Raw genomic sequence first — 26817 nt, 5'->3', positions numbered from 1 at the left:
ACACAGCCTCACAGCCAGCTGCAGCTGGGAACACGCAGCAGCAGCAACCTTACTGCTCCTGGGCTACCAGACTTGTTAACCCCTAGCACAAAGCTCGCGACCCACAGAAGTCTTTGTCCCACTGAACGTACGCTGCTACAATAGGGCGTCCCAGCAGCAACAGCAAAACAAGAGGCCGTGACATCAATGCAGGTTTGTACCTCACTTCCCCATGGCGCGTTCCGCCTTGTCACCACAACCCTGCTCAGCACTGCTGTCCCAGCACCCCCACAGTAATACACAGCCTCGTCCTCGGCTTGCACCCCAGTGATGGTCAACGTGCCCGCGGAGCCAGAGGTGGAAGCGGAGAATCGCGCAGGGATGTTCGAGGGTCTCTTGTCATTCTGGTATATCACAGCGACCGGGGCACTGCCAGGTTTCTGCTGGAACCAGGCAGAGTAGCAGCCACCCCTAGAGCAGTTGACCTAGTCAGTTTGTCCCAGGGACACCGATGCCGGCTCAGTCAGCCTTGCCTGGACGGACCAGCAAACCTGGAGAGGGAGAGGAGAGAGGGCAGAAGATGTGAGGTCAGCAAGTGCCGGAGCAGCTAAGCCCTCCCCCAGGCAGCAGGACACGCCACAGGCGCCCTGCGCCCACAGCACCCCATGCGACACACAGACCAACGGCCCCACACACAGCAAAAGGACAGAGCTCGCCAGGCCCTGCAAGCAGAGCGGGAGCAGCAGGCATGGGCAACGCCGCAGCAGGAGGAGAAGGGACCCGGGCCACAGGCACATTTGGGGAGCAGAGCCCAGCCTGGCGGGTGCCAGCACAGGGCCAGCTCTGGGGGGAGCAAAGCAGGGGGCCACTGGGCATAAGCCCACGTGGTGCTGTTAGTGCGGACAGGGACAAGACAGGCCTGGCCACAGATTCACCTCCTTGAGCCAAGGGACAGGACCTTCACAGACGTGACTGTGCAGAGGAGACAGGTACCAGCATGTGCCCTGAAGCTACAGCCCTCCTTGAACACGAGGGAAAAGGGCAGAAAACCTTCCCCTTTGACTCATGGGGGTTTCTCTCACTTCCCCATCCCTCTTCATCACCTTGAGAGCACCACTGCTGCTGCCAGCACCACCACCACAGTAATACACTGCCTCGTCCTCGGCTTGCACCCCAGTGATGGTCAGCGTGTTCGTGGAGCCAGAGGCGGAAGCGGAGAATCGCGCAGAGATGTTCGAGGGTCTCTTGGTGTTGTCATATATCACAGTGACCAGGGCACTGCCAGGTTTCTGCTGGTACCAGCCATATTCATAGCTACCCCCAGAGCAGGTGATCTGGGCTGTTTGTCCTCAAGACACAGACACTGACAGTGGCCGAGTCAAACAATTTAGCAAGCAAAGGCCTGAGGCAGGAGCTCTCCCTACACACCTGCAGAGCACCTGGGCACTCAGCAAGGCTTAGTAAGCATGCATGTGCTGGCCATGCACACCAACACCAGCTCCAAAGCTGTAGGGCCAGCCTAGAGGGGAACCTCAGCCTGGGAGAGCACAAATATGCAAAGCTTTCTCAGGATGCTCGGCAGCTTCCAGCTCCACACACAGCCCCAGCCCCTGCCCCTGCACCTTGGATGGGCTTCAGCCAGCAGAGATGAGCCTCACCACCGCTTTTCCAGCGCCAGGAGTCGGGCACCTGGGGCAGCCTGACAGCCCCCAGATATGGGGTGGACAGGACAGGTCTAACAGACTCCAGAACTGAGGACACAGCCCTGCACAGCTGAGAGGAAGGGGGACACAAAACCTGCCTCCTTGACACTCCTGTGTGTGTGTCTCACTTCCCCATTGCTCTGAGGCACCAGGAGAGCACAACTGCTGCTATCACCACTACCACAGTAGTGACGAGCTTCACACTAGTCTTGGACCCCAGAGATGGTCAACATGTTTGTGGAGCCAGAGGTGGAAGCAGAGAAATGCACAGGGCTTTCTGGTGTTCCAGTATATCACAGTGACCAGGGCACTGCCAGGTTTCTGCTGGAACCAGCCATAATAACCATAGCTACCCCCAGAGCAGGTGATCCGGGCAGTTTGTCCCGGGGACACGGACAGCGAGGCCGGCTGTTGAGTCACTGCTGCCTGGACCAGGGAACCTGCAGAGGGAGAGGAGAGAGGCCAGAAAGCGGCAGGTCAGCAAGCATCAGAACAGCAAAGGCCTCCCCCCCACCCACCCCCCCAGGCAGGCAGCTGAATGCAATGCAGCCCCTCTGCCTGCAGGCCCTGGCCAGGGACACCCAGTCTGGCCAGGGCACCTGAGCCGTGGGCGAGCACTGCAAGGAGGAGAGGGACCCAGGCCATGGCGCGATCCCACCAGCTCCGCGTCCCCACGCAGACGGGGCTGTGCTGCAGACCCCTGACCCCTCTTAAACCCCCGCCTGCCTGCGGCACGGCCCCTCCATGCAAGTCTGCCCCGCGCTCACCACTGGCTCGACACCACAGGTACTGCAGATCACATTTTTTCGGACAGAGCCACACTTCTGCTCAATCTAGTCTGGGCAGTCACTGGGGGTGACCACCTTGTGGCCAGGCTGCAGGACAGAGCAATGGTCCCAACAGGGGTCACCAAGGGAACCTGGAGTGGTAGAGGGCAGAAAATGGTGAGTGCCAGAGCAGCAAAGCCTCTCCAGGCAGCAGCAGAGGACAGGGCCCCATGTCTGCAGGCCCCAGCTGGGGACACAGAGTGTGGTCAGGGCACCTGAGCCTTCAGTGGGGACAGGGACAAGATGGGACCAGCCACAGAGTCACCTCCCAGAGCACCAGGACTGGAAAGGCAAGACGTTCCGATATAGCCGTGCGGAGGAGGCAGGAACCAGCACACACCCCACACCCACGGCCCTGCTTGATCACAAGGCAGAAGGGCCGAAAACTTTCCTCTTCAACTTACACGTTTGCAGCTTACTTCCCCAGTACTCAGTGTCCCCACAACAGCATCCCTGCTGCTGTCATAGCCACCACAGTAATGGAAAGCTTCGTCCTCACCTTGGACCCCAGTGATGGTTAATGCACACATGGAGTTGGAGGTGGATCTGGAGAATCACACAGGGATGCTGGGGGGGGGGGGTCTTTGCAGATACCACAGTGACAGGGGCACTGCCAGATTTCTGTGGGTCCAGCCATACCAGCTGCTTCCCCAGGAATACAGTTTGTCTGAGGGAAAGGAGACGGGCCCAGGCCACGGCACAATCCCACCAGGTCTACATGCCCATGCTAGCAGGGCTGCGCCACAGACACCAGCTTGCTCTTAAACCCCCTCCTGTGGCTGGCACTTTTCCTTCCATGCAAAAACCACCCCACAACCACTGGCAGCTCCCAGCCCAGTGCTCCCCCCTGCCCACTTCAGGCACAGGCACTTCTTTGTAGCCAAGCAAACAGGAGGCTGCCCTGTGTGACTGTTGTGCTGCCTCGCTCACTGTTTCTGCCATGATGCAGCAGCTCAGCACTGGGCTCATGGGATGGAGCAGCTCTGGAAACCAGCACCTGCACAACACAAGGCTGCGGGAACTGGCTTTCCGCCAGGCGCCTCAAGACAGCAGTCACGTGGAGCAAGACCTCTGGGGAAACGCACCTCAACGCTTCTTTTGTCAGAAACACCACGCAGCCAAGCCAAAGCCCTAAAGCAGCTCTCGTGCTCTCGGGTCCCGTCGTGCTGAAGCTTCCGCGCAAGCTGCCTTACTCCTCCCTGTTCCAGCCTGTGACCATCCATCCACCGGGCTGTGCCGAGGACGTGCCCGAGGCCCGCCGTGGTGAGGACCAACGTAAGGTCATACACGGAGCCACTGCCAGCTCACACAAACCAGCGTGCAAGGCGGTGCTCACTGCCCGAGACGTGCTCGGGCATCTCCCAAGGCCACGGCCCAGCACCGCTCCAGCAGCACAGCCACTCCCTGCCCGCACTCACTTGCTTATTGGCAGCACGCCGAGACACACGCTTGGCCCTCTGCGACCTCTCGCTCCGACCTGCTGCAGGAAGGCAAACGCCCAGCCTGCTCAGCTCTCCGGCACCGCACACCACACAGAGCTTCCCACACCGCCGTGCCCAGACCTGCCTCTGCCTGCCAGGGCCCTTTCCAGGCAGGCGTCGCTCGGGTCTGCCAGAGCGGCTCCAGTCCTGGGGCACCGCGCACAGACAAACTCAGCAAGGCCGAGACGTGCTGCGGGAAGCTGCCAGGAGCTTCTTTGCACACCGCCACCCTGAACCCCAGCCCCACTTCTCATCCCAAGAAACTTCAGGGAAAGGCTCCAGGCACATGGAGACAGCCATTTATTCTGCATTACTCTTACACAAGAGCTTCAGTCCCAAGCTACCACCACCTGTGACACCGCGAGGCCAGCAACACAGCAGCTCCTGCTTAGGCGCGCGATATTTCTCACGAGCTCTGCTGCTCAGCGGCAGCTCCTCGTGCTTCAAGGTGTGCTGCTAAAGCACGACCAGACCTGTTCACAAGCTCACCAGCAACCGCTGGGGCGTCGTGCCCCATCTGCGGTCCCAGGTGCTGCTGCAGCACCCCCTCGTGGCCTCCACCCGCTCACACCGGCGTGGAAAGAGAAACGGTGAGGAGGGGTAAAAAAAAAAAACCATAAGTGGATACAAGTATGCTTCAGGACTTCGTGAACTCCATTCTTTCTACTTTCACTTCCTCCTCAATCAGTTGATACACATAAGTTATCACCGTGGATGCCTGGATATCCATCAGTACAAAGGAAGGGATGATGTTTCTGGAAAGAAAAGATAGTTTGTGGAACCTCTCAGCAAGAGGCGTAAACTACAAAAGAATGCGGTTAAACGTATTAGCCTGAAAACACAGAGTCCTGCAGCAAAAGGGACAACGTTGGACTTCAGAGGCACTGACAACAGCACGTCAAAGAGATTTGAAGCTAGTCTAGGAGAGCCCTCAAGGGCCACATTAGGGCCAGATGCTTCAGCTGCTAATGCCTTACAAGGTCTGGCTTCCTAGAAGGCATTAGTGTTTGACTGTGGGGTAGACACCAGGAGTCAGACGCCATTCAAGAAGCTGCTGCAACTCCGCCCTCTAAAGGCTCAGAAATTAGCACGTGACAAACCAGCACTGGGCTGTTGTACCCAACTAGATAAAGCCTTTAGGCTAAATAAAGCCTTCTCAGTGCAGGCAGCCACATTTCATGATCTGTGAAGAGACAGCTGGCCTCCTACTTGTCACAGGTGCTCATGAGAGCTCGACAACAGTGCTGGCTGAACACTAGGGGGTGAACTCGCACTTTTAAGGTAATACCAACAGGTTCTTGGGGCACTGGGCAGTTGCAAGTTCCCTAGACCCGTTTCACTCACATCTCCAAAGCATTGTAGGCTCCTGTTGCTGATCCAGGGTTGATGTAAAATTTATTTTCATGTTCAAAGGCTTCAAATTTGTGCGTATGTCCCGAGATGAGAATGTCCACATCCAGCTGCCTCTGCAGCAAAGCCAGGCTGGCCACATCGCCCCAGGGAATGACTTGATGGCCATGAATCAAACCAATTCTGAACTGCCCAACAGTTACAACCTTCTCTTCGGGATAATTCAGACTCTGAGAATCAGAGATGCACAGGTTATATATATATGCTAAAGATCCCCTTACATGTATTTAATGTATTCCACATTAAATGCATTCCACACACATGAACCCATTGTTCCCTGTTGTAGGGCACAGCATCTCTTTCGAGGTGTACAAGCCACTGAGTGCGTGCACCATACCCAACAGCGCTGCAAAAAACTGGGATTTCGCACCAGACTGGAATCTCCTAGAGCCTAGCAGCTTTGAGACCACCCTACAGTAAGTAAGCACTCACACAAGCCCCAGCTCCCACCACCACAAAGGAAGCCGGGAAACCCCGACAGCCTCACTGCAATCCTGAGCAGACTTGGGCTTGAGTTCACATGAATGAAGTGACATGTAACTTCACCCCTCCCTCACTCCCCTCTATCACAAGCGCAAGCAGCAGCACCTGGAGCATTATCTGGATTGCTCGGCCTCACACTAGCCCCCATGCCCGTGAATTGCTAGCACGGAAGGACGCTCCCGGTTCCATCAAGGCAACCACGGCACGCAGCATGGTGGATACAGCAATTCACAGCAGTGAGCACTTTACCTCGGAGTCCCCCCTAACAACATGAATATCTGCAGCCAGAGTCCGGAGATAGTCATAGCTCTCCTTAGTGCAGAGGTTTCCCGTACACAGAATATGCTGGATCTTTCCTGGAACCAGCAGCTTCTTGAACTTCACTGGCAGGCCACTGCATCGGTGCGGGATGTGCAAGTCCCCTAACACTAACACCAACTTCACACCGGGCAGGACGAAAAAGGGAACGTTAAGCCCCGTTACTTCAATAGAACGGGGCAGCGACCCTCCGGGGGCCGCCGACCGGGGCGAACGGCTACAGGCCGCCCCAGTAAGGGAGCCGGAGCCGGGGCCGGGGCCGGGGCCGGGGCCGCCCAGCCCAGCCCAGCCCGCCGGCCCCCCGGGCGGCCACTCACCATCCTGCCTCGCCACCGGCTGCCGTAACCAGGCAACGCCGCCGCGCTCTTTTTTTCTACTCTGGCCCAAGCCAATCGCAGCGCCGGAAGCGCCCCACGTGACGGCCGTGCCGCCGAAGGCGAAGGGCCCTAACGGCCGCCGCGGCCGGCGGCGCTGGGCATGCGCAGTGCGGCGCGGGGCGGCGGCCGCGGCTCCTCCGCGCTCGGCGCCGTGGTTTGGCGCCTTCCCCCCCCCCCCCCCCCCCGACGGGTTTTCGTGAAATCCCTGAGTTTTTTTTTTCTTCCTACGAAAACACATCATGTTTCTGTGTGAAAACGTCCATTTAACTGCCCAGAGATGCCCGTGTGATCAAGCGCGTCCTTTTGCACGCAGAAGCTGTGGGGAGACGTTGGGGCGGGGGAAGACGCTGGGGTGCGGGGAGAGGGAAGGCGCCGGCGCCTGCGAAGAGACGGGGCGAGCGGAGCTGCGCGGCCCTCCGGCCTGGGGCCCGCGAGCGACGGGGATGAAAACACGTGAAACCCGTCTGAACCGCGGCGCCGCAGGGTAACGGGGCCACTGAACTGCAACTCCCCGGCTCCCGCTGCTGACGGAGACTGCACCGAGGCACCTGGGGCTGGACACCCAAAACCCTGACAGGGGCCAGAGGCAGAAAGCCTCGGGGAACGTCGGCACGAGGGAAGGACGCGGCACTTCTGCTCTGCAGGGCCCCGGAGGGCTTCCTCGCAGCAAGGCCTGGCACCGGCAGCAGGGAGCGGCCAAGACGGGCAGTTTTGGTCTCACTTGCCCGGGTGCCCACATCAGTGGGCTGTGCACCACCAGCCCACAGAGCACAGTGAGAGTCAGCCACGTCCTCCACGGGTGCCCAGGGGACGGTCGGCATGGCCACGCTCCCCGAGAACCATGGAGGGCTCCCTGAGCGTCTGCTACTGGTATTGTAGATGGTCCTTTGAGGGCAGAGGCAGCTTTCTGTTGGAACCAGTGGGCTAGTTGCTGGACGCGATGGCCCCCGTGCTCAGGCTGCGGGACAGAGTGACAATCCCGCTGGGGATCACCAGTGCTGGGGCTCCTCACTGCCAAACACCTGGTAAAAGGTCACTGGAAGCACAAAAGGGGTCATCAACCCAGCAGGACCAGGAGGGACCCAGCAAAGCTTGCCATGCATCCAGTGTTTGAGATTCTCCCACCTGAGCTGTGGGCGAGCACTGCGAGGAGGAGAGGGGCCCAGGCCATGGTGCGATCCCACCAGCTCTGCGTTCCCACGCCGATGGGGCTGTGCCGCGGACCCCTGACCCCTCTTAAACCCCCGCCCGCCTGCAGCACGGCCCCTCCATGCAAATCTGCCCTGGTTTCTTTACCCTAAAGTCCATCCCTTAGAAGAGCCCTGCCCTGCATGCAACAGGGCGATGAACTACAGCACAGAAACACAGCCAGGGGGAAACACAGGAGTGCCTAGGGTGGCACAAAGTACAAAGACACAGATCCCACCCCATTCCTCACCTCCAGTCCAGCGCTCCTCAGCTCCCAGCTGCCGTCCTAGGCCCTTGCTGTGGGTGAGGGTCTACTGGGTTCATCAGCCCCCCTTGCCCCGTGGAAGGCTGCCGAAAGCCACACAGGGATGTCCCAGTGGAGCTCCCAGCGCCCCAGCCTTGCCAGCACAGGTGGCCATACCAGCCCCAGCGCTCTCCTGTGTGGGGCCCTGGACTGAGCAGACAGGCAGGGGCTTCGCAGCCTCCCATAGGAGGTTTTCATCAGGGCACTTCCGTTGCACAGCGTTACGTTGGCCTCCATCACAGGCCCTTCCCCACACAGCCCTTCCAGCACAGCCTCACAGCGACTCCCTGGTGCTGTACCTGGGGCAGCTAGCCCTGCCGTGTCCTCAATGGCCATTCCCTGGCCATGGACCCCTCCTTGCCAGGACTAGCTCAGACCCCATGGGAACGTGAGGCCGGGCAGGGGGATTTTGTCTCACTTCTCCGTACGGGAACACCACTGTGGTGCAGACTGCCAGTCCACAGGGCACTGCGGATTGGTATCCACGGAGGGGCTCTCCAGCCCTCCAGGGAACACCAGCTCTGGCAAGGCTCAGGATGGGCAATGGAGCTGCAAAAACCACAGCTCCAGCAAGGCCTGGGAAATCCCACCAGACTCAAAAACATAGCGCCTTTGCTTCATCACTCTTAACTTGTGTACCTCTGGGCACCCCGACAGCCCCACAAATATAGAGAGCAATGCTTGAGAGGTTCCTCTCGATTCCATGCACATGACACCAGCCACATGGCTAAGGATTAACCTTTATTATCAGCAGGGCCAAACTGTGGAGAAGCCCTAGCCAGGACCAAGGCCCCATTTTGCCGAGTGCTGTAGGAGCCTGCTGCAGAGCTCTCCACCACCTGCCGCGGGGGGGACATCTCTGCTCCCATGCATTCCTGGGCTGAGGACTGGCAGGTCTCTCTCACACCGTATCAGGGCTGCCTAATGCTCCACGGGGGATCTTGGGTTGAACAGGAGGTTGCTACGCCTCACAGCCTATGAGCACAACGGGCACGGTGCTGCTGGGCTCGCTCAAGCATGCAGGAGGCTCTTCTTCCATTCCTTCTAGGGCTGCTGTTCTGCCTGTGAAGGGCTCAGCATGGGGGGTCGCAAGGGAAAGGCAGAAAGCTCTGGTTCCCCATTTCTACAGCCAGCTGATGGAGCGCAACAGCGCGCAGTAATAGTTGCCGTTGTCTTCATCCTGGACAGCCTCAATAATGAGGATACAGGCATTGCTGGCAAGGTCTTTGGTAGCGGAGAAGCGGTCAGGAATCTCAGGGGGCTTGTGCTTGTCCCACTCCGATTTGTAATAGAGCAGATACCTCAGGAAATGCCCTGGACGCTGCTGGTACCAGGAGATGCCGAACTTGCTGATATTGTACTGAGGGTTCAGGGTGCAGGACAGCCGAGCGGTCTGCCCTGGCAGCACTAACACGGCAGGTGGCTGGGTCAGCACAGGCTGAGCCCTGGAAGCTGCACAAACCAAGGACACAGTTACTGACAGGCTGAGCCACCGCCCCCCACCTCCCCCTGCTCCAAAACATCCTGCTACCCGCTGGAGTCACCCACCTGCCCAAGAACCCATCCTCCATCTTGCTCACCACACAGCCCTGGAGCAAACCACCCCGCTCAGGCCAGTGTTCCCACGTCCAGCTCAGTCCTGCCCGCGGCCCACAGCGCCTCCCCCGAACGGCAGCTAGCTTGGCCACGCTGGCCTTACCCGTCAGCACCGTCCCCACCAGGAGCAGGACTGTGAAGCCCAGGGCCATGGCAGGGGCCAGGGAGGGAAGCAGAGGAAGAGACGCTGGTTTGGAGACAGGCTGCAGTCCTGTGCAGACCCAAGCTGCTGTGCCGCCGCGCGCGGCAAGGGTTATGTAAATGACACTGGGGACTGCAGCTCCCCGTGTCACTGTTTGCTGCAGTTGGGCTTCAGGGAGGGGGCTTGAGTCAATGGGGGCACGAGCCGAACATCGCGGCCCGGCACCTGTCTTCACCACGGGCTGGGTCGTTTCTTCCAGGCGCCTCACTGTATGCACAACTTGCCCCACTGCCCTCTGCCCAGGGCCTCCAGAGTACAGCATCCCCTCTCTGATGGGGTAAGAAGAGAGGTTTTCCTTGAACTCAGTGGTTTTGCTGCAGTCCCTCTGCTACTGGGTGTGTAGTAAAAGGGACTAGAAGGCCAGCAGCCTTAGCTGCCCCACACCGAAAAGCCAAGGCTTGCCCCATGGTAGGAGCAGGCTGGCAGCCAGCTGGCTCAGGGTCATGTGAAGGTACGGGGGAAGCAGCTGAAGGCAGCAAGATCCCCTCAGCAACATTGATCCGAACACCCGGCCCTGGCCATGCAGCCAGCTGGGCACCTCTGTGTTTCAGCGCCTGCCTTTGCAAAGCAGGAAAAGCAGCCAAGGCATCAGGAGAGGCCTCGCTACCACCACGCTGAAAAACACTACCTTGGGAGGGCTGCAGAGCAACCCTCCTTCCTCAGCAACGTGCATCCCAGCAAGGATGCTCTGGAGCCGGCCAGTGAGCATGAAAGCCAGGACATGCCAGAGCCCCCCCAGGCAGCTGTCTCATCGGAGAAGCAATATAAGGCAAGTTTCTGCTCCCTTCTCTATGCGGCTCCACTGCTGTGGCGAGACCAGCCCCATGGCCCAGGCTCAGGCCGGGAGCTGCCAATGGCACTAGGAATGCTGCCTCTTTGCTGTAGCTGCCTCATAAATAGCAGCCCTAGGTGAACACACAGCAGGCCCTGCCAGATCTGCCTGCCAGGAGCCAGTTCCCAAGAGACGAAGTGCAGGGAGATGCGGCTGCAGCGCAGCTGGTGCCTTGTGCGGAAAGTTAGTTGCAGCAGATGGTTAAAGCAAAAGACTGTCAGATTCACAGACCGTAAAGACCCTCCCTGCATGTAAAATGCCATCACTGTCCCCCAGAACAGCCCAGGGACGCCACATTACACGGCCGTCCAATGTTGTGCACTGACCTCCCTCCAAGCCGTGCATTCTCTTGGTACATTCCTGCCTCTCCCAGCCATGAGCACATGCCGGTCCCTTGCAGCAGGGCTGTCAGCAGGCAGTTTGCAGGGTCCATACCCAGTCGATACCTCCTGCCTCCACAGGCAGGCTCACCCCTCCTGATGCTGCCCCTTCCCCATCCAGAAATGGCCCTTTTCCTTCTCCTCCACAGTGCCTAGCACTGGTCCCAGGGTGCAGTCGCTATCCTGTGGCCTCCAAGCCACCAAAGATGTTTGCACATGGTCCCTGACACAACTGTCCCATGCACGTTCTGAGTTTCAGGGGAAACAAAGCCATGCACTCTATCCTTCACCCAAGACAGGGCCGTGCCTTGTTAGATCAGCCTGGCACCGTGTCCCCAACACAGGCAGCTCCTGAAGAGGAAGCACCAGTGTTGCCAGAGCATGAAATGCAGCAAGTGGGCGCTTGCTCTGCTACGATACGCTGCAGTGCTCTGAACAAGGGCTCGTGCACCCAATGGCTCATCTATTTTTTCCACATTCTTTAACAGTTGGTCTAACAAAAGCACTTCTCCCCACGCAACCTTGCCCAATTTACTGTGACGTGATGGCCCTTGGGAACAGAGAGACCAAAAACAGTGAGAGGGGCTAATCAGAGCAGCTATAATGCAAATGCTGCTGAGGAAGACCCATACGTGCAGTACCAGCAGGTTAAGAGGTGCTAGTTAGACCTGATGCAACTGTACAGCACCTTGCACAGCTGGGTTTCAGGAGCTGCTGGAGTACATGAGGCTGGCAAGAGTTGTCATACATCTGCCAGGGAGATATGGAGCGTATGTGTGTTACACACAATCCGTGCACACACAGTAAATCCCAGCTTCCCCTTCCCACCTTTGGGAAGCAGCCCTTAGGGCACCTTTGAAAGCACAAGACAAGACATGGCATCCCCCCCCGCCCCCATCAACAGCCTGCAGCCTTGCTTTGGGGGCTGCTTGCAATCATCAGGGGAAACTTTGGCTCCTGACAGCAAGGGAAGGGCTCAGCGGGGCTGTGGGTAGGATGGCAGGGGTGCCCAGTGCGTAGGGTCCACCTGGCTGCCCAGGCACCAGGGAGGTGGCAGGTTGCCTGCAGAGGCTGACCAGACACACTAGGCACCTCTCGCCTCTTGGGAAGGCCCGTGTTGGATGCCAGCCGCAGGAGCAGCCCTGCTAGCCTGGGCCTGCCCTTGCAGGGCGACAGCCCTTCTGACATCAGCACCTGGCCCAGCTCTTTACAAAAGTCACCCCAGAAGCCAACAATGCAGCAGGAGACAGGTCGGAACCATGAGAAGGTTGTGGCGCTGCAGCCTTGCTCTGGGTCAGGAAAGGATTTGCTGTCTTTCCTCTGCTGGAGCTTGCGATGTGCTGCATGGGCCGTGGGAGGAGGGACAACGCTGCAGAGGACAGCCAGCCCCAGCAGGCATCTGAGCACCTGCACGATGCTCTGCTGGGACTGCGTGAGGCTGGCTCCAAAGCCGTTCAAGGCAGGGGCTTTCTGGATGCAGCCCACAAGGAACAGAAATACATAACAACTGGGATATGGGCTCTCCCAAAACACCCTGCTGTCTGAGAGCAGTAAGGTCATCAGCTGGGGCACAGAGGCAGCCTGTCTGCCTGCAGAGCTCTGCTGGGTCCAGCACGAGACTAGTGATCACCAGAGAGAGCAGCTCTGGGCAGGAAAGGAAACTGAGGGCCCTTCCCACAAACCTCCACATACCAACTCAAAAAAAAAAATCTCCTTACGCAAAACCAGCACAACCATCTCAGTGTGACTGCACAGAGGTTTGATCAGAGAAACCGAGGTCACGACAGCGCAAGCTGATTTTGGAAGACCTTCAATTCTCCCATGTGCCCACACGTCAGCTGTGCCTGCAGGAGCCGAATGCTGCAGCACCAGCAGCCATTCAGGAGACCCCAGCGCTAGCAAGGCCAGTGAAAATTAGTGGTTTGCTCTCTGCTCTGCAGTTTTGTGCTTTCTTAAGGGTGAAGCAATAGGGACAGAGATATGGCACACCTCTGCCCACACATGTTCCTAGTTCTGGGACAGGAAAGCCCCCCAATGCAGGCCTTGCTCCACCTGGCAAGGCTGCAGGACTTTTCCTCCATGGGAGGAGGATGTGGCTGTGCCTGGTGGATTCCACCAGCTGTGGACAGCAACGCAAAGGTTGGTCTGAGCAGGACAACATGGCAGAACAACTGAGAGCCAGCTCCACGCAGAGCTGGAGCAGCCAACGCAGCAGAGACTGCATTTGCGCTCGCAAGGTCTGTCCTCGAGTGGTTTTAATTGATACACTTGCTAAACACAACAAACAACTGTCGAAGGAGAGGAACATTTGCTAGGGACCTTGATGCGATGAAAGGGAATCCATCCACAGCACCATGAGCACAGGATGTACAGCACAGCTCCCCGTCCCTCTTGGGATGTCACCTTTGTCCCTGGCCCCCAGCACTGGGGCTCCTTCCAGAGAAAGCGAGGAGCTGTGAACAAAGAGCGACCTCGGTTATGCCATGCAGAACGAGAGCCACAAGGGCCCACTGCTGCTGCTCATCGCACACACAGGGCCGGAGGGTAGCCACAGCCTCCTGCTGCTTGGGGTACCAGTGCCTGCCCCACTGCAGCACGGGGGCCGCAGCTCTTCCCTCGCCCACACCAGCAAGGCGCAGAGACCAGCCACGGCCGGGACGTGTTAGCCCATCTCCGCTCATTCACGTGCAGGGAGGGGGCAAGCAACAGCCCAGCCCTGCTTCACCTGCTCCTCGGCTCTGGCCGCAGCACGGGACCCACACTTACACTGTACTCGCTGCTAAGGCTAGCGTAGGTGGCTTCCCTGTCCACAGGCTCCCTCGCACCCTCCTCAGCAGGCCCAGCGAGGGGACCAGGTCTTTCCAGCGAGGTGTATGGGCTCCTCACACAAGTGCAATGCCTGTTGAAGATGGAGCAGAGGGGATGCAGAGCTCTGCCAGGGCAACCTGTGGCAGCAAAGCAGCGTCTCCATTCACAGACCAGGGGCTCATTTCTACAAGGAGAATTTTTCCTGGCAGCTTTTTCCTGCTGCAATGACTTGCTCCACACCTCCTTGCCGTCCCAAAGGTGTTTCCTTTGGCTGAACCCCACGTCACACTGACTGCTGAATGGCATTTTGTCAGGGCATGGAGGAGCCCACGACCTGCTGCACTCCTCACCACTTCAGGTGATGGCATGGGAGAGTGGCGGCCTGACCGCAGCCCCACTCGCACAAGTCATGGCCATGAGCTGCCCCACAGCTGTCCCTGGGGCCCGCACCTGACTGAGAGCATAGGATGCGGTGAGGTGTCAGCAGAGAGACAGCATAACACAAGGCACCATGCCCCAGCCATGTTGCTGAAGGGCAGATGTCCTCACAGACACGCAGAAGACAACTAGAGACACTGCCATGATGAGGGGACACCTGGGCAATTGCCCAATATTACTTACACAGAAAGTACAGGCAGGAGGCAGCCAGAGCAAACCCAGCACTCCCCAAAGCCACGAGCAGCACGTCAGGGAGCCTGGAAAGGAGAGCAAAGGCCCAATCTTTAAGAATTTCTTCTGAAATATGAATCACATATTTTTGGCAACAAATCAACTGGGACATGGCAAGTCATACACTTCAAAGCAGTGTCACGCTTTATCATCAAATTATATATTCCCCAGCTGAGTCAGAGCCCAAATTACTGCATAATTTCAGTTAACCACATTCTGGATTAATTGGCCAGGCTTCGCATGGCCAGACACCAAGTGCAGTCAGGATTTCCTTAGAACAGCTCTGCTGGGCTCTGTTATGGGTCATACTGGATGAAAGACATTTTTGCACATGAAAGTAAACGCATAAAGAATCCATATCATCATCAGGCATAGATGAAAACCTGTTTCTTAAAGGGCTACATCACCAGCAATCAACAGCTCTTACAGATAACCATCTGCAGCAAGTCACATAACCTGCAGCTTGTCACAGATGACATCCTGTAGTTTTATAGTTGCTTTAAATTTATCTGTGTCTTGCCTTATCGGTGTCCGGCCCTGCAAAGCCTCACCATCACAGCACAGCAGCAGCTTGCTCTGTGCAGCCAGCCCTGAGCCTGCGCTGGTACAAGCACGCTGCAGGCACAGCTCCAGCGGCCAGCTACCTGCATGCCCCAAGCACTGCAAGGTGGTGGTGTGGCAAGCGTGAATCACCCTGCCCGTTTTAAAGCTATGTCCTAGATGAGAAGTGTCATGCATTCACTGTGCCCTAAGGAGGTCAAGCCCATGGATTAAGACAGAGAGGCTAAAACGTAAAGACCAAACAAGACAGAAGGATTTCACATACAAGCCCAGGCTCCCTGAAAACATGCTCACCCTTGACAGTGAGGTTGGTTCCCCTCCCTCTCTGCTTGCCAGAAAACTCCCCCAGGCTCTCACACTGGTACCAGCCGCTGTCACTCGTATGCAGCCTGGAAATGGTGAGACGGCTCTGGTGATTTTCCAGATCTAACGAGCTCCGAAAGCGACTCTCAGTGCTGTTCCTGTCCGGGCAACTGGATTTGTGGTGCCACGCGATGAGTCAGGGTGGGCTCTCCTCTCGCTCATGCAGCCAGAAGAGCTCTGTGAAGTTGCCAGTCACATTGGCGGAGAAATCGCACTCCAAGGTGACTTCGCTGCCTGGAGGTGCAGAGCAGTGGAGGCCCTCGGAAGCTGAGCTGAGTTGCTGACCTGCAAAAAAGGGTGTTTGGTGGAGGTGGCCATGATGGGGCTGCTTTGACGCTGGCAGGCCGCCAGCCACAGGCAAAGTGCGGAGCCACAAGGCTTTTTGCAGCATCACGAGCTAGTGGGAATGTCCTGGGGTTCCACACATGGAAAGTGGCTCAGCTCAACTGCTGCCCCAACCGGCCGCTTTGTGTTTCACATCATTCCCCCACTTCTACTTCTGAACCACCATGGTCCCCTTCAGCATAAGAGCAACAGATCCCTGCAAAACGCCAGGGCAACGTGCTGAAGAGTAGCCCCTGGCCTCGGGGCTGCGAAGAGCCGGGTGAGCGACTCGTGTTTGCTGCAGGGGCTGCAGTGAAGGCTTTGACCTACGCTTTGCCCCCTCGTGTAGCCTATCTGCTGCCTATAAGGCAAAACAAGGGACCCAGGACACTTTTGTCAGAAGGAAAGAAGGGGCCCAGGACACTTTTGTCATTGGGAAATCTCAGCCCCCTGCCTCAGGGATTACACTTGTGTGCAACTGATACACTGGACTACTTCTCCATGCAGTTACCAACTGTCACGACACTGGGATTAGCAACAGCTCTGGAGATGGGTACACAGTTCTGTGGTTGAAAAATTCACAGCGAGACTTTCCAAGCAGACTTCAGCTTTGGAGAAAGCTAAAGCATAAAGAGCAGAAGATTACTAAGCTGTAAACAACACATAGCCACCAGTGACCATTATATTTTTCTTCTCTTTCTGACTGCCTCATTCAAACAGCTAATGGCAGTAAAGGTTATACAGATCATATATATTTATCCATTTATAGAAAATTTTTAAAAAAGGAGGACGACAGAGGGAAAGTGAAAAAATTACAAGTTCAAAAGCAAATACAGTTGCAAAGAAAATTTATGAAATAACATCATACAACACAATTACATAATAAATTAAAATGGATGCAACTCAGTGCCGAAGACAACTTTGCATGCTGCACTGCAAGTGAGTAAGAATTGCAGAGCTGCAGTGTCAAACGTGTAAAGCAAGGCTCTATAAGGCAATTACAGTGCCTGCCTCAACCAGCTGAGTGCTAAAATGCAAATTCTCCTCCCTTTCCCAACACAGGGGCAGGTCGGCAGGTCCTTATCCACCGAAGTCACTCTAACAAGGCTAATGCTTCCCAAAGGCTTTGAATCTGACTTAGGCTCTCTGAGAAGTAGTCAAAACATTAAAAGTAAACGTATCCTATGCAAAATGCTGACAGAGTCTATGAGCTATTAAACAAGAGCAGAAGCTGATGCAGGGGAGAGTCAAGCTAGACATTAGGAAGACCTTCCTTACGGGAAGACCAGGTATGCAGGGAAATAGTTCTCAAGGGAGACAGTGGCATGTCCTTCCTTGGAGGCAATTAAAAGAGATGTGATGTGATGTGCCAGGACTGCTGGAGGCAGAGCTGGTTGGCTTTGAGGGAAGTGGCACAGCCAAAGGTCTCCCAGCTCCCTCCAGCCCGTTGGCATTCCCAAGCAATCAGAGTGAGGCCAGCTACGTACAGGAGAACAGCGCCTGGGTACGCCGAGAAGGATTTTCAAGTCAGTCACAGCCAGGCTTAAATCCTGGACGTTTTCATTCTGTGACAGGAGAGGACTAAGGTGTCAGGGTACACTGCTGGAGAGAGAGAGAAACAGGAGAACAGAGAGAGCGCCAGACTCACTTCTAATGTGCAGGTGAGTCACCTCTGTTGTCGGACTGCTGTGCCCTACCTTCACATAGCAGAGATAACGGCCAGTGTCGCTTATAAGCACTTTTGAGATGTTGAGAAAGCTGACGCACCTTCCAAAATCCAGCTCACCTCCAAAGTGACCTTCCTTGCGTAACATAACAGAGGTTTTATTAGGAGGTGTCGTCCTAAACTGCAGGATCCTTCTCAAGTCTTTCTCATAGCTCCAGATGATCTCATAGAAGGTATTGTCAGTGCTGCAGCGTTCATGGAAAGGACACACGATCGAGATGGGCTCCCCCTTGGTTACAAGAATTACTTTGCTCTCACGACATCTGAGAGCCTCTAAATCCAAAACAAAAAGTGAGAGTTAAAGGCAGACGCTTTCTCAGACCTAAACTCTGCTCCTGGACAAGGAAGGGCCACACTTGCATAAGTCCACATCACTGTGCTGGCTCCAAACGTTGAATTTTTAGTAAACGCCATCCCGGTGAGAGGCTGACCAAGTGATCTAACTAAATTCGTTTCTCTGGCAGGTCACAGGGCAAACAGAAGCCCTCACCAAATTCCAAGCAAGTACCTCAGCCCTAAATCTCTCTCTAGCCCCAGAGAGCCTAAGGAAGTCTTGAGGCTTGTTCATGTGCCTGCCTCTCTCTAACACGCTATGAGATTCCCTAATTATCGTAGGCTTTGCATCCCCAGCCAGAATCACAGCATATAACACTGCCAAGAGCAGCTTTTTACTTCATACCACGTGTGCTATCTAGACAACAAGCAGCCCTGCATGATTTCATTATATAAAAGCAGCAATGGCAACATGGCAGAGTAGGTTTCAAATCAGCAACTGCTAAATGATCTTGGGAGCTTTTTATCTTACTTTTATTCTTGGCTATCAGCACACTTGATCTTGATAAACAAATTAATGCACCCAACTCCTTATGCTGCTTAGACAATATTTAGTACTGCTTAGCTGGTATTTCCTTTACCGGTTCAACATCCAAATACTTCTGCAAAAAATGTCAGAAATTGTTTTTTGTTTCCCTCTTCATTGCAGCAACCTCCAAAGAGGCAGGGCACAACTCAAGTGAGCAAACAGCGTGGGCTCAGCCCTGGAGAGCACCACTTTCAACATGTCTCCACAGATCCATCGTAAGAAAACCGAGACGTCAAAGAGAAACCCAGACCTGACGAACAGAGAACAGCCCTCAGCCTTGGCTCCATCAGCTCGCAGAGCCACAGGGCTGGTTTGGCCATTGCGAGAGGGAGACCCGCGGCCGGTGGCCCTGCCGAGACAAGGACAGCGCTGAGCATTGCTTGCATTCAGACCTCTGGGCAACGTCCCCCCTTCCTGCAGCTGTGCCGGCTGCCTGAGGTGGGGTGGATGCCCACCTGAAAGGACACGGCTCAAGGGCTTACCTTGGGGAAAAGCCAGTGGCAGCAGGAGCACAAGCACAGCGCAGGACAGGACAAAAGCCATGCTCAGCCCCAGTGTGTTGTCCCGCTCTCTCCAGCCCGACTCATCGCTGCTGGCATCTGCGGCCAATGCAAGAGGAGGCAGGCTGCGCGCAAGCCTCTGCGCAGTGCCAGGTTTCTCACCTCCTGCAAAAGCACCACCTGCAAACCACATAAGCAGAAACAACTTGCAAAAGGGCTCTAATAATAACCCAGCTGCCCCGGCAAGGCCTCAGCGCAGGTGCCCAGGCAAGGCCCCACGCTGCAGCCCTGCGATGCCAGCATGGGTCCGTCCTCTAGGAAGCAGAGCAGGATGCCGTGGGAGATGGCATGTGGCAAACATCCCCCCACCGGGGTGTCCTCCTCCAGCAGGGCCGAGGGACCTGGGCTCACCCTGCGGCCACTGAGGATGCTGACACAGGGAGGCAGCGATGGTGGTGGAAGGTCACAATAGCCTATCCTCAGCACCCTCAACAGCCCCAATGCAGCGCACGGGACTGGCACCGAAGGCCGTACCTCTGTCCCACGATGCACACAGCGGGGACCCAGTGAGATGCAAGCCCCGAGGTGGCCGTGGTCTCCTCAGGTGCATGGTGCCGAGGGGCTGAGGTGGAGGCCACGCATACATGCGAAGCTCGCCGCTTCCCCCAGTCGCCCCTCGGAGACCCAGAGACTGAGTGCCATGCACCTACCTCCTAAACCCGCCTTTAGGAACGTTAACTCCACAGCGTCAGGCTTATCAAGATTTGCTTTTCTACCAGCCCAATCGGGAGCTGCCCCAGGCCACATCCTCTGCACGTGCACAAAGCCAGCGCTGCTCATGGCAGGCACGGCCAGGCAGGTAGGCACTGACCCTGACCTTTGTTAGCCCAGCAGCAGTATTTGGACGCCAAAGAAAAACTTTCAGGCCCACGAGCCATTCTCTGGTCTGAGAGCAAACAGAAATACGTTGGCAAGAATTGCTTTGGGTTTAGTTAGTTGTGATTTGATGGGGCGATCTGTGAGAGAGGGTAGCTGGAACCTGTGGCGGAGAGGGGGGTCTCAGTGGCAGGCATCTGTGAGCAGAAAGACAAGTCATTTCTTTCTTCTGCCACATGCTGTGGTTTAGGGGAGAGAGGGAAGAGTTTAATGTGCCTTAAACCCACTATCTCTGTTGGCACCACAACTTGGCATCTCCAGGAATTAGGGGTTTCTGCTCCAGGCTCAGCTTTGGCAGAAGCTTTCCCAGGGATTGGGAATGAGCAGCCAAAGCCGGTCATGGTGATCATGAGCCCACCAGCCCCAAGGCTGCAGCAGAGACACGGAGAGCCATTGGGCAGAGCCCAGGTCTCTGCTTGCGTCTGAAGGAAAAGGAATTTGGCCTGGTTTCTGCAGGTAGACAAATCTACCTCCCTCTTCATGCCTCTCTTAGCTTCTTTCTTCTAGATGCTCATTCCTAGAACTGAATTTGCTGCAGATCAGGGGCAAAACAAAGCACAAATGCTTCCTCCTTCACCTGACAACCACCTCCCCGGGGACAGCTTCAAGCTGCATCCTTCTTCAGTGCATTAGTGTTGCCAAGGAAACGGTCCCACAACAGCCACAAGAAACTAGGCCTTCTGGTGGTGGCAAAAGCTTCAGAGAGAATACAGGTTTTGTATCAGCAGGTTGTCATCCTTGGGCACCATGTCACAGATTGGCACCTAAGAGAGCCGCTCCAAGGTTCCTCTGTACCCAGTGGCCACTGGAAGGGCTGATGCTGAGGAGGCCCCGCACCTCTGCAGCATGGCCGCTGCCTCCTGAGACACACCTGCCACCATACCTCACCCTGAGACTCCTCCACTAGCCTGTCTGTAGCTCTCTTCCCATGGGGCAGGAGCTGGAGGCAAGCTGCCCCATGGATGAAGCCGACAGACAGATAGCAGAGGGAAAACATCAAGGCTGGGGCTAAGTTGCCAATTTCCTCCTTTTCACGAGAAGCCTTTTTACCACAGGAATGTGCTCTCCACAGCCCGTTCAGCTCACCAGAAGAACTCTCATGCCCTCCACTGAGTTCTGCATCAGCTCCTGGAGACCAGAAATATCAAATCCTGGCTTATAACCCACCTTGGAGCCTGCAAACATGGCCCAGGGGGATCCAAATACCTGCCTCTCTGTGTTTGCCTCTTGGCATACGTGCAGGGTCCGGAGACCCGTGGAAAGATCCTGTATGACGTGGAAAGAGGACGTCCCACATAAGCCGAACACAAACATTTGTTGCACCTCGCAACACAGTGAGACCTTTCCCTGCAGGGTGTGAACCTGTTACCCTCAGAGACATTCAATCAGGAAACTGAGGTTGCAAAAGCACAAGCTGGTTTTAGGACACCCTCAGCAATGGGAGCAGCGAGGGCTGCAGCCCAGCTGACTCTGGCGCTGGAGCGGCTGGTGAGAACCAGTGCTTCGCTCTGAAGCTTCACACTTGCTGAAGGGAAAAGTAATAGGAGTGGGGACATTGGCACAGCTCTGCCTGCACACGCTCCAGGCTACAAGAGCCTCACACAGGCCCTGCTGCACCCTACACAGCTGCGGAGCCCTTTTTCCATGCAAGGAAGGATGGTTGCGTGAAATGTGATGACAGGGAAGTTGTCCACAGGGCCACAAGCGCTGGATACGCAGCACTGCTCTCCATTGATCTCCCTGCAGGCTTTGTTACCTGCTCCTGTTTGTTAGGTGCTCTGCATCTGTTGACCAGCCTCCAGCAGTGATTTGATCTGTGTCTCAGCCTCTCAGCTGGAAAAGAGGACAATGCTACAGGACATCAACATTTGGGCACTAAGTGGAAGACGCAGGCGCCGCACAAGCGATGCAAACCACTCTGGTAGCACGTGGGTGCAAGCAACTGGCTACATGAAATGCAAGAGCAGATACGAACACAGCTCAGTGCTCACCCTCTTCTGCCATCGTTATTCCCTCCCGCCGTGAGGTACTAGATGTGCTTAGTTAACAAAAGAAACTCACCCAAATAAAGCAGGTTTTATCCCAGACCATAGCTCTTCCCATCAAACCAGGGCAAAGTTGTCCTGAAGGGAGGTTTTGCTGGTGACATCTTGCCCATCTCAGAAGACCACAGCTGCCCTCACTGCCAGTCCAGTCACGCTGGGTTCAGCAGGGAGCAGGATGAGCATGACCAGGCACCCCCAGCACAGGGGCAGGAAACACAAGTCTTGGAAAAGACTGAAATCCAGAGAGTTTGGGACAACACAGGCTGAGTAGCCTTCCCTAAGGGCCCCGTTTCGTTTGTGCAGTCCCTGCTCTCCCCTCTCTCTCCCCGGCTGCAGAAGGCTTGGGAATCTGCTGGAGCCGTTCCCCGTTGCTGGGAAATCTGGCTATTGAAACCCAGAGAGTGTTGGCTGGAAACGCAGCCCCTCCCCTAAGCGCTGCCAGGACTAACCACATCGGGCATTTTGTCATCCCTGCAGCTTGCAGGACTGCTCCCCTCGCAAGCAGCCAACACAGCCCCAGCCCGGGCCCGAACCGGAGGAGAGCAGCTCTGGAAAGAGGCGTGCTGAGAAGCACTATGTTCGCTACGGTGAGATACGGAGGTAGGTGGGAAAAGCGCTGGCTTTGACTCAGCTCTCAGGGCGGGCCGGTCTCCTGGACTGTCTCTTCACCAGATGGTGGCCCTACAGGGGCAGGAGGGACAAGGCACTTCAGTGCACAGCAATGCCTAGTGGTTCCAGACCAGAAGGTGGAGCAGGAGAGCCCTGCTGGGCTGTAGCAGCTTCCCTGGCCTCACCCATTTAAGAGATACTTAACCCTTACACAGTGAGTCAGAAAACCTGTCCCAGCAGGACTGTTACTAGCCAGGAGAGAAACCAGAGGCAAGCACAGGTGGGTTATGGGGCTGTGCTACAGCCAGGACACCTGCACAGCAGAGCTTCCCATGAGCAGTCCTTGCTGCACATCTCCAGCCTCTAGCTCTGGCCAGTGACTTGGCAAGAAACACTGGAGGGACTTTGCTTGTCTAGACACAGTCAGGAGAGCGGTACACAGGGCAGAAGGAGCAGCACCCAGAGCTCCTCGGCTCCCCACTGTGTCTACAATGTGGAAAGGGCTCCCCTTACCCAGAACCCGGTACTCTGCTTCAGAGAGCAAATAGCCTGCAGGGAGAAAGAGCAGACCCAGGTCAGCTGGAAGACGCTGTCCCAGCCTTGCCCACAGTTGGCCGAGAGCCTCTGCCTGATCCCAGGGACTCCCTGCAGGAGTGCCAGACACATGGTCCTAAGCCTTTGCTCCTTCTGCTATTTGAGCTGGATCTGACGTTCAGCAGCCCAGGGGATTTGTCAGTTGTGCCAAACTTGGTGAGATTTCATGGCCCAAACATCCTGCAGTGACTCAGCCAAGATCTTCACTCCTTCCACGTGTGACCTGGACAAGTTTGTAGCAGGGGAATGACAGGAGCTGCGGATCATGGATGTTCTCGTTTCTCCCATTTGATGAAACTAAGTTAAAGGACAGTGGCACTTCATGAAGCAGAGCAATTCACATCCAACCCAAATGCTTAGCCCAGCTCCTGACTTGGAGCATTCCCAGCACCAAGCACGAGAGGATGTGACCTGCTCAAAACCAGCTGACAGGCAGGCAGGGATCCTGCCCTCACTGGCCAGGACAGCAGTGGCAGTTCCCAGCCCCCTGTTGTGCCGGAGCTAGGCTGCAATGGTGGTGGGCCCCCAGGATCTGGGGTGACTCCAGTCTTCTCTCATTCTCAGGTCTCTTTTCCTGTCTACAGCCAACTGCCAGGAGATGGTGAACCTGCAGTGCCGCATCCTCATCCTCATTGCCCACCTGAAGAGGAAGTGTCAGTGCAGGCCAGAAGGTACCACATGCTCATGAGCAGCCTTCACCTGAGGGATGGACACTCTTAGAGAAACACACAGCAGAGGGTGACAAAGGGCTCATGGGGAATCACAGACCACTCTGAAGTGCAGGGGAAGGGGAAGCAAACCTCCTCACCTCTAGACCTCAACATAACCTCTTCACAGCATAACTCCTCATGGAAATGTCCTCTGAACCACACAGGTTGACACTGGCCATGCAGAGGCACATAGAAACATCACCCCTCCTCTCTCCTTTTAGACAATATTGATCTTCTGGATGAATCAGGGGTCCTGATGAACCTGAGCAAAGTAGAAAATCCTGCATCTGAATTTGCCAGTAGATACCTGCAGGAAAGGCAGCGCTACATCCTCATCAGAGTCATCCGTAAGTTCCTCAGCCAGAAGGCACAGCTCAGCCTCTGCACCAGGAAGGGTCTGCTTTGAGTGTGAAGCTTCACACAGCATTTCAAGCAACTGTCCCACACACCAGTGAAACCCTGTGTGGCAGAGCACAGACACCCTGCCACCACCTAGAAACAGAGATGCAACTTGGAGAGGGGCTCTATTCAGCGATCATTTAGACCTGGCACAGTAGCTCAGGGAGGGCAGGAACCAGCTCACATGAAAAACTAGAACTGCACATAATGGTGTTGCACCCTGCAGTCTGAGGTGGCACCTTTGGGAAAGGGGGAGCCTTTAGTGAGCAGAACCACCTGCCCCAATTACAAGTCTTGACTTCAGGAGAGAGATTAATCCAGTTCTCCCATTCTGCTGGCAGGAGAAGAAAGCACTGAAGCCACCTGCTATGAATCCTTACTGGAGAACCTGGGGAAACACTACCCTGACCTCCCAGGTAAGAGCCAAGCACCAACCTCACCTCCACAGAGGGGCTGAAGGTGCAGGCTTGAGTCCCCTCCCTGCCACAGCCCAAGGGAGGGTCATTCGCTGTCTTCCCCAGTGCCCCCTCACAACAGTTTCAGGCTGCTTAGAGGAACTTTTACAGGACTTCCCCTGGCAGGAATGGTCACTGCTGGGGCTAACAGGTGAATTCAGGAAGAGAAGGGACAGTAAGAAGCCAGAGATGCTTTCCAGAAGACCACCTAAGTAGCACAGTAGTTGGCTGCCAGCCTTCCCACACCCCAGGCTGTAGTAGAGTACAGCACTAGCCTCACAGCACAGAGGGGTCAGAAGTAAAGAGGAGACATTTTCCTGGCACAGAGGGAAGAACAGGAGAGATCAGGAAACTCAGAACTCCACCTCCTAGGCTGAAGCCATAGAGGTTGGCACAGCCTCCCTCAGCATGCCAAGTGGCAATTAACTCATTGAAGAGTTAATCCTCATTGAACTGGAGGAAATCTAACATGTTTTCTGGGATTGCTCTACAGATCAGCTGCAGAAACTGTCAGCAAACCCCCAGCTGAGAGACCAGTGGAGAAGGGGCCCTCCACAGAAGAGGGCTCAGTCCCTCACCCGCACCCCAGCCAGGCGCAGGCCCACCCCACAGAGCAAGAAGAGCCTGGAGCTAAAGGGCACCCCGAGATGAGGTACAGGCCTGATGGGAGCAAGGCCTGTTGCTGCTCACAAGTGCAGAGTGACCATACCAGGTTCATCACTGCTGCACAGCACTAACCTGAGCAGTCCTCCAGCAGACCAAGAACCCTCTGCTATATAGCTGTTTGTTCTTCCTGGCATCTCCCCATCCCTCTCACATGTTCATGCTTCCCCATCCAAAGCAGCACCTTGACAAAAGCATATAAAAGCTGCACCACAGCCAGGCACACGCAGCAGCTACAGTCTGCTGTGTGTTCCAAGGGGTCATTTTTTTCAATGGCATAACTTGTACTCCTGTGTGACAAGCAGCGGCACCTCTTTTCAAACCCTGGCAGCAAGAAGAAAATATGGATCAAGTGACATCAAATCAGCAGACATGCCTGCCTCAAACACCATCACCATGACCATGCCCTTCTAGAGACTCCCTGTCCCTTGCATCCATCAGGTAAAGCTGTTGAAGCCACATCCAGCACCCCCACAAATCCAAAAGGAGCATTGCTTAAACTTAACCAAGATGGGCCCAGAAGACAAAGCACAGCTGCTACAAGTACTCTTGATAGTTTTAACAGCTTTTTCCCTCCCAGACCAGCCCATACAAACATCAAAGATGTTAAGTTGAAACTATTGCCTTACAGTAGCTACTCCCTATTCACAGCAGGGCAGCCCAGCACACAACACACGTAAGCACAGGCTTGGAGTCTCTGGCACCTGCTTTCTTTTTTCTTGACTGTCTGTCAAGAGAGCACAAGGCACCACAGACAAAGCTAGACACCATTCAGGACATTATCTACCATACAGAATTTGAATACTGACATTTAGAAGGAACAGGAATTTCAATAGCGGCCTCCAGTATCTGCTGCCAACTTTAAGCATCTAAATCTGGACTTACTCACAAACCATGGCAAGGGGCAGGGAACTAGTCCAATACTCAACAGCTAAAGGTCATCAATTTGAAATGCTTAAACTGCCATGGAAACCCAGTTGTTAAGGATCTGAAATTCACTGCTGTGCTACCAAAACTCAAGCTAGAGTCTCAATAATTCTGTTTCAACTAATATCTTACACACTAATGTGAAGACCTAGGTCTGCTAGAGGAGTCTGCAGGCAGTACTGGATAAGATTGTTCTGCTCTGATGACTGTAGCGAGTAAGCAACTAAGAACTTAGCCTCATCCTAGTCACCTTGAGAATATTGCATAACCTCTTAAGGCTTTAACTAAGATCAATCAACAGTATCATCATGCAACCAGACAGGTCATTTTCTTAGCTCCTGGCTCAGAATACAGCTCTTTAGGAAAAGGATACTGATAAAAAAAGAATAAGTCACTGAAAATACAGCAGGATACATCTCAGGACCTCTGTTCAGCCCTCATCATCTGCCCAGAGCACAGCCAGTCAAGCCTCAGATTGGTCATGGATTTGCTTTTCTCAAGTCACATAGGCATGGCCCTTGTTAGGCTGCACCTCCTGTTTGTTTTTACAAGGGGAATGCAGCTGTCCTGTCCCATAAGTGGAGCT

The 26817-nt window shown here is 55.4% G+C and overlaps 3 protein-coding genes across 13 annotated transcripts; 1 reads left to right on the top strand and 2 right to left on the bottom strand.

The window, feature by feature from the left end:
- Window positions 1–2001: 2001 nt before the first annotated feature.
- On the bottom strand, window positions 2002–6566 carry LOC138060918 (vacuolar protein sorting-associated protein 29-like). 2 transcript variants are annotated; one of them, XR_011135199.1, is made up of 6 exons: window positions 6519–6566; window positions 6133–6321; window positions 5335–5570; window positions 3595–4745; window positions 2450–2601; window positions 2002–2122 (listed from the first exon to the last, which is right to left on the bottom strand). XR_011135199.1 is itself a non-coding variant. In XM_068911760.1 (4 exons), the coding sequence occupies exons 1-4, from the start codon at window positions 6519–6521 to the stop codon at window positions 4628–4630; spliced, it is 546 nt and encodes a 181-aa protein (XP_068767861.1). In that variant the 5' UTR covers window positions 6522–6566; the 3' UTR covers window positions 3192–4627. The 2 variants fall into 2 exon arrangements, 1 of the variants encoding a protein (XP_068767861.1); XM_068911760.1 differs by lacking the exons at window positions 2002–2122; window positions 2450–2601 and having other exon boundaries at window positions 3192–4745.
- Window positions 6567–8798: 2232 nt separating this feature from the next.
- Window positions 8799–25223, bottom strand: LOC104152157 (pre-B lymphocyte protein 3-like). Of its 10 annotated transcripts, XR_011135066.1 has the most exons (7): window positions 18876–25150; window positions 17454–17804; window positions 15413–15766; window positions 14510–14583; window positions 13847–13979; window positions 9770–13533; window positions 9385–9522 (listed from the first exon to the last, which is right to left on the bottom strand). XR_011135066.1 is itself a non-coding variant. In XM_068911104.1 (5 exons), exons 4-5 carry the CDS (start codon window positions 10128–10130, stop codon window positions 9194–9196), a joined length of 690 nt encoding a protein of 229 aa, XP_068767205.1. In that variant the 5' UTR covers window positions 10131–13533; window positions 13847–13979; window positions 14510–14583; window positions 15413–19146; the 3' UTR covers window positions 8799–9193. The 10 variants fall into 10 exon arrangements, 1 of the variants encoding a protein (XP_068767205.1); XR_011135065.1 differs by having other exon boundaries at window positions 8799–13533; XR_011135067.1 differs by having other exon boundaries at window positions 8799–13533; window positions 17592–17804.
- C17H22orf15 (chromosome 17 C22orf15 homolog) lies at window positions 23652–26751 on the top strand. Its single transcript, XM_009687374.2, has 4 exons — window positions 23652–23748; window positions 24009–24134; window positions 24528–24602; window positions 25135–26751. Exons 1-4 carry the CDS (start codon window positions 23676–23678, stop codon window positions 25290–25292), a joined length of 432 nt encoding a protein of 143 aa, XP_009685669.1. The 5' UTR covers window positions 23652–23675; the 3' UTR covers window positions 25293–26751.
- The last annotated feature ends 66 nt before the right edge of the window (window positions 26752–26817 follow it).

The sequence above is a fragment of the Struthio camelus genome, chromosome 17 (assembly GCF_040807025.1).
Source record: "Struthio camelus isolate bStrCam1 chromosome 17, bStrCam1.hap1, whole genome shotgun sequence".
NCBI classification, from domain to species: domain Eukaryota; kingdom Metazoa; phylum Chordata; class Aves; order Struthioniformes; family Struthionidae; genus Struthio; species Struthio camelus.
This window is presented reverse-complemented; position numbering and strand designations above follow the sequence as displayed.

Coding starts and splice junctions, on each gene's coding strand:
- LOC138060918 (XM_068911760.1), bottom strand. Junction 5,571..6,132: donor TTGTTAGGGGGGACTCCGAG/GTAAAGTGCTCA, acceptor TCTGATTCTCAG/AGTCTGAATTATCCCGAAGA. Junction 4,746..5,334: donor GCCTACAATGCTTTGGAGAT/GTGAGTGAAACG, acceptor TTTTCTTTCCAG/AAACATCATCCCTTCCTTTG.
- LOC104152157 (XM_068911104.1), bottom strand. CDS start 10,130: ATGCTGTACTCTGGAGGCCCTGGGCAGAGGGCAGTGGGGCAAGTTGTG. Junction 9,523..9,769: donor GGTGGGGACGGTGCTGACGG/GTAAGGCCAGCG, acceptor TGGTTTGTGCAG/CTTCCAGGGCTCAGCCTGTG.
- C17H22orf15 (XM_009687374.2), top strand. CDS start 23,676: ATGGTGAACCTGCAGTGCCGCATCCTCATCCTCATTGCCCACCTGAAG. Junction 24,135..24,527: donor CATCCTCATCAGAGTCATCC/GTAAGTTCCTCA, acceptor TTCTGCTGGCAG/GAGAAGAAAGCACTGAAGCC. Junction 24,603..25,134: donor ACACTACCCTGACCTCCCAG/GTAAGAGCCAAG, acceptor ATTGCTCTACAG/ATCAGCTGCAGAAACTGTCA.